The sequence below is a fragment of the Epinephelus moara genome, chromosome 5 (genome assembly GCF_006386435.1).
Source record: "Epinephelus moara isolate mb chromosome 5, YSFRI_EMoa_1.0, whole genome shotgun sequence".
NCBI lineage: Eukaryota > Metazoa > Chordata > Actinopteri > Perciformes > Serranidae > Epinephelus > Epinephelus moara.
The window spans coordinates 5,677,011-5,687,110 of NC_065510.1; the positions used below are offsets into that span (position 1 = coordinate 5,677,011).

The window sequence follows — 10,100 nt, forward strand, 5'->3', positions numbered from 1 at the left end:
ATTTCACGAAGCTCTTCGTCAGTGTATTCTGGCTCAAATAAATAAGGGCAGCCATCAAACTCTGCAAAATCAAATTCCTCCTCCACAAAGTCGAAGTCTGGCAAAAAGTCAGCCATTATTCTATAAATCTTTCATAAAATAAATTGAACTTTTCAGGCTACTGTCCGGTTCTCCCTTCCAGCTGTTGCTGCTTGTTCTCGCGAGATTTCAGGCACTGTATGAGATCGCTGCTTTTTCTCGCAATATTTCGGCCGTGCTTTGGAAAGCAGAGCTAAATGGTAAACAAACATGGCAGCACACCGGTAAGGTAAGACAACACGTTTACATGTCGTTTTCTATATGTTCTCTGACATTTATCCTAACGATATGAGGCGGTCTTTGTGGAAAAAAAGCTTGTTTAGTGGACTAACTTTGCACTTGAAGGTTGCCCGTTCACTTAGGTTTTTTTAACAGGTCTGACGCTACTATGCGCCCCGGCTGTATCTAGGCTAACGGCTAACATGCTAACTATTATTTTTATGTCACTAGTCACTTGAAACAAATTTAGGACGATAGGAGACAGGTTGAAATGAACCGAAATTTCCCTTTAAGGTGAAATACATGATTAGGCCTTCAGTTTTAGTCCACATTGGCCACATCGTATTTCAAAGTACTATCCATTTAGAGGTGGTGAAACATTGATGTTTTGTGATGTAAATGTCTTGCCTTTATTTTGTTTTCTGTTGGCTTTGCTGACAGACAGCAGGTTAGTAGCTTTAACACGTGGAAACATGTCCACTGCCCACCATGGATGTATTAAGAGACATGGTTACAGCATTGGAGGAAGGACACCGTTCATTCCCATGAAAAGTGATCAGTGGTGCATAAAGCCAAAAAAGCTCTATTCTGCAGTATGAAAGTACCCAGATTCTCCACACTGTGGGGCCCATAGAGCAAGTGCACAAGAGGGCTGTCGAATGCAGTCGGGTGGCTAACTTCCACTGGCTGAGCAGCTGACTTCCAGTTTCTGCTAACTTAAACGTGGATAAAATGATTCAATCTTGCAGATCCTCTAGACTTTAAAAATGTTATTGAAATGAATGGATCAAACCGTGATAGTGAAACGAATCATTTTGCAAAATGTATCCACTGATTTATAGATGTAAGTCTATGGGAAAAAGTATTTGGGCCCCATGGCATCAGGTGACGGACCCGGTCATTGTAATTTCACTTTTGGCCACTATGTAAAATTGGCGCCACTAGCCATGCCAGCTAACAGGGATAGGTAACAATGCTAAAGGGGGTATACGGCTCAATTTTGAGCTGCTCAGGGCAACCTGGGGAGAGACTGGAGGATGGGTATGATGTTTCCAAAGCAGCACTGTTGGGTCAAGATAGCATTACTAGCTGTAATCGCTGAATAACTGCTTGCTTCCACCACGCCACACCCACAGTAAACTGAAGAGTAGCAAAATCAACCTGGACTGATGTGTAACTGGTCATAAATATTCTCAGTGGTTAACTGATTAATTTTAACAGTTGACATCACATCATTTGAAAAAATCTGTTTACAAAGAGCAATTAAACATCAGCTGGAAATCTTGTGTATGCTGACCTCCAACTTCTCACATTGCTGCAATGATGCAGAAGCATACTCCAGGGTGTGTAAGTGCACCGTGACATTACCAACCACATCTGGGGGCAATGCTGGGTGTGGACAGAGATGAAACAGACTTGAAAGTTTCAACTAATAAGAGCAGTTGAACATTGCTTTTCAGCCTGGTGTTAGATCACTCCTCTTTAATGCCATTACATTTCAGCTCATCTGTGTGTAATGTGTTGTGATCTACAGTGGAAACACTGAAGGGCCTGACCTGCTTTTTAACCACTGTGTATTTTGGGTCATGCTGCACTACACAGAGGTTCTGATTACAGGGTGTAATGTCCCTTTAAGCCTGTAAAAGAGTGTTATTATTGCGCTAGCCGCTGCTATATGGGACGGCTTGAAGCTGCATGCTTGGGAGCGATGCATTATTAAAGTGGGGCATGCAGAGAAATCCAGCGCTGTACCCAAAGAAGGCAGCGGACTCAGAAAATTGGAGCGGGGCAAAGTGTAACGCACTTCAAAACAAAGAAATCACAAAGATGATCAGGAGTCGACTGGATATGGCTCGGCAAACTGTGTATTCACAGCTGGAGCTGTTTGCCATTTTGTGGCTCTGGAAAAAAAACCATGACAATTTTGATTTTAAATTGTTCATGTGGAGCCAAAAATGGTGAACTGTGTATATCTGTGGCTCAGGGGAGGGAACCGGGTTGGTGGGAAATTTGTGCAAGTGTTGCAAATTATGGGTTTATTCTGGGTAAACTGAGATACTGTATATGTTAGGTATAAGCTTCTTGAATGAAGGTCAAAGCTGGCCTGCACTGTGTGCTTTGTGCCAGCGTTGAAGTAAACTGCTACTGCAACCTCATGACCATGTAAATGCAATAGTTAAATATTTTGCTGACTTTGATGAGCCTCTGCTCTGCTGTTACAACCGGGCTACAGAGATACTAATATGAAGGACAGTCATTGTTCGAGATATATGGTTTAAAAAAATGCATTTATTAAATTGCTTTGTTTATCAATCAGTGGTTCTAACAGATTTAAAATGTATAACCAAAGTAAATATTACACCTACGCATTGTAATCCACCTTTGCATTAGGGCTTCATCCAAATATTCCTGCCATCTCACAAACCGCCTTTACTTAAACTGTGTACTCATTATCTCTGAAATGTATACAGCTGACGGTTAGTGAATGATTGGATATTCTGGGCAAGAAAAAGTGAATTAAAGGTAAAGTTAAAATTTCATGTGGGATCATATGGGGTACTTAACAATAGTTAGTGTTACTTAAGGTAGATGTCAGTCGGCAAGGCCCCCGGTTTGAAAAAGAAGGCTAGAGTCCTACGTGCTAGCCAGCCTGTTCCAATGGGGAAGCTGTTAATGGCTTAAGCTCCTCCGTCTATGGAGAAAAACAGTAATTTTACCTCGCTGAACACCAGAGCTGCTGATCTACCACTGCTTCCATCAGTTAGTTTGTGTTATTGTGTGACTTTGGGGGATCCAAACTAACCCTTTTATATGCCAAAGTCACATAATGACACAAACAAAATAACTGTTTGAGGCAGTGGCAGCTCCTGTGTTCAGTACTGTTAAATCACTGTTTTTCTCAATGGAGTCTGGCTTCATATAAGGGTCATATAAGGCTGATGTAACGGCCTCATATTACAGTTAGAAATCACTGTCTGACATTCAGGTAAAGCAGTGGAAATATTCCAAATATAGCATACAATTGAACTTATATTGATTTTTTTAGGTTGGACTTTTTTTACATAGCTAAAAAACATTTTGTTGCTAACCACTCCACAGCAGTGCATTGCTTAGCTTCCATGTCGGACTCCAGCCTGCTTCTCCAAACTGGGGGCGCGCCGGCTGACATCTATCATATGTAATATATTGTCAGTGCATAAGTACCCCATACGCCCCACTTAAAAAAATCTGACCTAACCCTTTAAAGCTGAAATTGCTAACAAGAAACATCCAAATCTATAGCTACATGGCTCAGCCTCTTAGCAGTTTATTTGAATGCAGAGTTGGTGTTATATTTTCCACCAATCAATACTAGCTTTTAAGGGTCAGTTCACCAAAGTCATCAAGAAATATATTGCAGTTACCGTACAGTTAAGTTTCATATGCTCAGGTTTGGACATTTGCAGTCTCTGAAATTTCTGCTGCCACCTCAGTAGAATGAAGGTCAGTCGAAATTTATACATGGTGCTCAAAGAGTTTTTTAGTTTTATTAGAAACATAAACAATGTCGTGTTACTGTGGATAATTCAGAGATGAGATGATGAACAGTAAAAAAAAATTTAAATACTTTGAGCACCACAAATTAAATTTCCTTCAACTCCCATGTATTTGTGCAGCAGCAGAGGCTTTAGAGGCCAATGTCTCAAAACCAGAAACAAATTCAACCTAAATTTATATGCATGACATGGTAACACTAGAGGTAAGTAAGAAAATATATCTTTTTCTGATTTTGGGTGGTAGCCTTTAAGATGTATCTGAAGTTTTAGCAGCACCCACCCATCCTATCTGCTACCTATTACCCAAATCCAGATGTCCTACCCACGAAAAGGACGTGGTGATATGAAGACCCACCTGGACCGGCCACTGGTGGTCAACCCCCAGGACAACCGCAACAACAACACCAACAAGACCCAACCTGGGGAGGTGCCTCTGGAGCAGGAGTACCGGCGTCAGGATATGGACCACTACCGCAGAGCCGCCCACCACTATCACTACCACCACCATCATCAGAAAGTTGTTGGGCCGGACAATGGAGAGACAGGTCAACCGGCTGAGACCCGCATGGAGCATGGCTTCAGCTGCACGTCCCTGGGCAATGTAGAAGGCCAACAGGGGGAGGAGAGGCACAGCCACAGGAGCCACAGGAGCCACCGGTGCAGGAACAGGGAAGGCAGGGAGGCTCGCAGCGTGTCTCCCCACCATAGCGAGGGGGTTGAGGGGCACAACGAACACAGAAGATCCCGGCAGCACCGCAGAGCAGCCAGGGAGGGGGAGGAAGGCAGGAGACACAGATCCAGGGGAACAGAGGGAGAGGGGGAGAAAGGCGAGGAAGGGGAAGGACGGAAGACGAGAAGGCATCGCCACGGCAACCAGGAGAGGAGCAGAGGACATCGCACCAGAAAGTGAGTGAAACAAGGGTTTATTTTCTCTGTGTGTATGTCTTAAATTACAACCTGACAAGTGTTAAAAAGGCACTTAAGTTTATCTAAGAAAAGAGGAAGTGACCTGACGTCTTGGTGACATCTCAGCACACTGAACTGCCCGCTCTGCCAAATACATCGTGCTCGACTTCACCACACCACCAATTGTATGGATTCTAGCTGTTGTGGTAGTGGGGCGATTACATGCTGCCTTAAATGGAAGAACATTTTCGGTGATTGGCTGTAAGCAAAACCATACAAGTTAGCAGTTTTTTCTAGATCCAGGTACAAAAGGGATTTAATGCAAGTACTCATTCAACCAGAGAAGTTTTGATACCACTTGGTGCTGGGTTATTTCAGTTGATGCCTCAAAAGTATTGAATACCAATACCAAGCCCGAGTCAGGTGATAGGTATGATGTGCCGGGTGATCCAGAAATGTGAGATACTGTCTGTGTGAACTAATCAATACTTAAACAGTGTTTTTTGTATGTGTTGGTTCTAGATAAAATGCTCCCTCCATCATCTAATCCTTAATCTTTGTTCTTCTCTTGTGCCCTTTGATTAATTTTTTCTCTCCATCCCTCCCCACCATCCCTCATCAGAGAGCACCACAGCACTGGGCCCAGCCTCTCCACCACTCGCCCCATACAGCAGTACAACGAGGACCTTGACAACTTCCGCAACAACAGCAAGCTGGCCAGTGCCCATGAACATCCTTACGCCCTCCCACCAGATCACCCTGACCATCCTGACCACATCAACAACCTGCTGAACTGCCGTGACGCAGACACCCACACCCTGCTCCACAGCATGGACAGCCTGATCCTGACCAGCATGGCCAAACCTGAGTACACAAAGATAGACATGCCACCCATCTACCCCTACCCCTCCACCAACGCCATCCTGCAAGGTGAGGATCTGGGAGGATCAGTCATGTGTAAAGCAGGGTATACGTAGGTATATAAACGTTTGAAGTGCGTCACAAAGCCTTGGATATTGTGAAAGTAGAGGATTGGCTATGCACAGTTAATGACCAGAACTCCTCTCAATATGCATCATGTTGGGCAGAGGTATGGTGCTCTGAGAGTAAGGTCTTGTCCCAACACTTTGGCTTTAGTTCTCACTGCGATCGTTACATGATTTGTGCATGCTGAATACAGCATTGAAGTCAGGACCCCGTTCATTCCTATGAAAGTTGCGTAGTGACACATGAAACCAAAAAAGTTTGACTTCCCGGGTGTAAAATTACCTGGATCTTCCGCATCGTTGGCTTAGCTTCTGTTTTAGCGCTCTGCTAACGTGAATGGGGATAAAATGATTTTATTAGGCAGCTCTAATCATGATATGGCCTAAAAATATTGCGATATTATTTTTGAGGCCATATCACCCAGCCCTATGTCCATATCTTTCAAAGATACATGGGCAGTGTCACTTGAGTAATTTCCTGACTTGACATCACAACTGTATTCACACACTGAGCAGTGCTCCCCATGCTTTACTGGCTGACACTGGTGTAAATCCAGTCTCATTCAGTTCTCTTCTTGAAACAATGCTGGAGGATGTGTTTCATGTGTTCACTGTCTTGCTATCTGGTGAAGCTGACCTCTTTCCATCTGTCTGTCTGTCTGTCTGTCTGTCCGTCTGTCTGTCTGTCTGCCTCTGTTCTCTCGCTTTGTTTTGTTCAGTGAACAAGAATGCCAACACTGACCAGAAAAAGAATGAAGAGAAGAAGGAGGAGGAAGACGAGGGAGGAGATGAAGACGGCCCCAAACCTATGCCTCCCTATAGCTCCTGCTTCATAATGTCCACCACAAACCCGTGAGTATTTATGTGTGTGTGTGTTCAAACTTGGCCAAACACTGTTGTAAAACATTGTCTTGTGATGGAAAAGTTACTGAATATGAACATTCTTCTCTCTGGGCCTAGAAATATTTAAACAGTTTGTTTTGTGTGCTTATTTTTTTGTGTCAACACGTGAATGCGTCTGTGTATTTGCACCAGGTTTCGAAAGTGCTGTCACTACATCCTGACTCTGAAGTATTTTGAGTTCAGCATCCTGTCTGTCATCGCTATGAGCAGCATCGCCCTCGCCGCAGAGGACCCCGTCTGGCCTGAGTCACCGCGAAACAATGTGAGACATTGCTCTGTGTGTGTCTCTGTCCGTCTGTGAATGTGTGTGCATCTACAGCCTTTTAAAAATAAAATGTCTCTGAAGGATACAAAGATGAGAAAAACTAATTTCCCTTGTACAGAGGTTGGTGTAGAATTGTTAAAGTAAAATTAGCTTCGATGAGTTTCACGTGGGATCACATTAGTGAGGGGTTTGTAATGGTGATAATGACAGTGACAGTTTTTTTAATCTTGCTCTAAGGCTGGGCAGGATTCTGGTTCTGGTTATACAACAGCATATTTGAAAATGATCAGGATATCATCTTTATGATAAAAATAAGTGTTAAAACTGCCAGTTATACAGGATATATAATAACTTTTACAGTATGTATGGCAGCCTCACTTGCAGACAATTTTAAACATATATTTTCGAGAGAACGTGTCTGTTAGTAATCAAAGGCATTTTCACAGTATTTTCTTTTTTTATGGCATCACAGATGGCATCATTTGGCAGTTCCTCGGCTTCATGCTGGATGATATATGAAAACCACCTGTTTTGGGTCATGGCCTGAGTGACCTATGCCAGAAAAAAGTTTTTTCACAAGATGAAGGCAAACTATAGTCTCACATATCCAGACCTATCTCAAATAGAGTCAGCGCTGAGCACATCATAATTCCATACTAAGGGGAAAAAATTCTCTGGGTTGTTTGTGTTTCTATAAACCAATCAGAATTGTCTTGGGTGGCCCTAAGCCCAGATGCAATGGCATGCCCTTGTAAAATAGTGTCAGAAGGGAGCTTGTTTTGGTGGAGAAACGCCACATAAAACATTAGCCGTGTCTCAATTCAAGGCTGCATTTGAAGATTGCGTCACATCAGCGCGACCAAGGCTGTCCCATTTCGAAGGCTCCTTCAAATGCGGCTGAGAATTGCAGCCTCCTTCTGCAGAATTTGGAGGATGCAACAGATGAATCCTTCGTGGCCCAGCCTGTCCCAAGATGCATTGCTCGCCAGTGACGAGTATATATTAAGTCAAGTTAACAAACAGTTATTAACTAGCTAATGGCTAACTGTTCTTAACATTACTATTAGCCAAAATCCCACAGCGTATGTTTACCTGAAAACAGTCCATCAGCCTGAAATATATCAAACGGTGGTGTCTCCAGCCGTGAATCATCTCCTCAAGTATTAATAACAATCTCTGGGTCCATGATTTAGGGCTAACTAACTTACTAGCTTACTCCTTCTTTCGTCAAGGGTAGCTAATTGTTTAGTAACAGGATCGCCAACAGGTCGGTGTGAGAACAGACGTAGACCAAGAAGGCAGCGTCCTCCAAAGGCTTCAGCCCCTGAATTGAGACACAGATATTAAAAGACCTTTTAATGCGTAAGGTGCCAGCTCAGAGGTTGTTGTCGTTTCATAGGCAGCACTAAAAAGAAGTGTGGAGATAGGTCTGGCTATATAAGAGAATTTTCACATAGCAGCAGGGATTTAAAGAATAGTAACATGCAGGAATCATTTTACCGTCTGAGATAGGCATCCAATGACAGGCTTTATTACTATAGACTGTATTAAATAATGGATGTAGCTACCTTGACGTCACCCGCTGGTTTGTGGAATCCTGTTTTAAAGCTTCGAGTCTGGCCTTTTGGCTCTTGCCAACTTGTTTTTGTGGAGCCAGAAGTGACCAAATTTGGACAAGGGGGTTGGAGCTGTGGAGGAGTGAGGGGTGGATCTCAAAGACTGTAGCAATGCCTCGCAGACAGCCTGTTACTCAAGTGAACCCGCCCTTAAATATGCGTAACTTTTGGCCTTAATAAAAAGCAAACGGGTGAGATATAAATAATTCACCACCCGTACAGTTGTCATGAGTATTGAAACTAGCTGTTGAGACTGGAGCCATTTTTATCACAAGGCTGTAAACATGGTTATTTTTGCCATAAAGTTGGGCATTTTTACATGGGGGTCTATGGGGAATGACTTTGTTTTGGAGCCAGCCTCAAGTGGCCATTCGACGAACTACAGTTTTTGGCACTTCCCATTGGCTTCATTTTTCAGCCTCAGAGGTTGCCGTTTGATTTATACCCACAGTCTATCCTTGAGCCAGACTAGGCAAACGACAACAGGCCATGGATCAGCATAGCACAGGCATGCAGGTTTTCAAAGTGACCATAATTCTCAGTCTACTCAGTCGACCCCTTTTGTCAACGGTGGTCATCACTGGTCGTGTGTACTGAGGGTAGTTTTATAGTTTTAGACAGAAAAAAAGACAGGGAAAATGAAAATTCAAAAAAGAAAATGATAAATAAATTATGATTTTATTCTTATATTAATGAGAGAGAGACTAAAAAGGGAAATTGGATATGACAAATAGATATAGTGAAATGGCAGTCTGAAAATAGAAACTGAAAGCAGGATTAAGATTAGGATTAGGCTCTGCTTGGTGTCTGATTGTTTGCCTCTTTCTCTCTTTGTTAATCTCTCCTGCTGTGTTTCTTCTTTTTTTCTCTTTTACTGATTCATCTTCTGCTTCTCTCTTTGTCTCCCTCCACTCGTATGATAATTATATTTCATGGTGTTGTTGGCTCTGCAGGTGCTGCGTTATTTTGACTACGTTTTCACAGGCGTCTTCACATTTGAAATGTTGATCAAGGTAACAAAGTATCACTGTGTGTGTGTGTGTGTGTGTGTGTGTGTGTGTGTGTGTGTGCATACGTGCGTGTATGTGTGTTTAACGCCTTTGCTTTTGTATAATTGTATGATTGTGCTTTTTGCGTGTCTTTCTTTTTTCTGTTTATGTTAATATTGATGTTTGTGGTTTTGTGTCCATGAGTGTATTTTGTTTATTTGTGTTGTGTGTCTGTGAGGAACCCAATCACCAGAAAAAATGTTGGCATTGTACCTTTCTGCAAACCTTGGATATGCTGCATTCGTAGTCATTATGTAGCTTTATTTTTTAATGATGCCATATTTAATGTATGGTTATGTTTAGGCACAAAAACCACTCGGCTATGGTTAGAAAAAGATCATGTTTTGGCTTAGCATACCTGGGGCCTGTATCACGAAGCAGGATTAATGTCTTAGCGAGGTAACTTCAGGGTTAACCCTGGGTTTTCGGTCTCACGAAGCCGGTTCAGTTCTTATCGGGGTAGATCACCATGGTAACTTACTCTGAACGGCTATCCTGCTATGGAGCAGGGTAAGTTCAGGGTTGAATCTGATCCTATAAAA

General features: G+C 42.8%; 1 protein-coding gene across 1 annotated transcript in view; it reads left to right on the forward strand.

The window, feature by feature from the left end:
• cacna1ab (calcium channel, voltage-dependent, P/Q type, alpha 1A subunit, b) overlaps positions 1–10,100 on the forward strand; it is a 209,432-nt gene that overhangs the window by 109,786 nt on the left and 89,546 nt on the right. Inside the window, exons 20-24 of the mRNA XM_050044006.1 lie at positions 4,147–4,739; positions 5,362–5,669; positions 6,445–6,577; positions 6,761–6,890; positions 9,463–9,522. Coding sequence (XP_049899963.1) covers positions 4,147–4,739; positions 5,362–5,669; positions 6,445–6,577; positions 6,761–6,890; positions 9,463–9,522 — 1,224 coding nt within the window. The remainder of the gene's footprint in view (positions 1–4,146; positions 4,740–5,361; positions 5,670–6,444; positions 6,578–6,760; positions 6,891–9,462; positions 9,523–10,100) is intronic.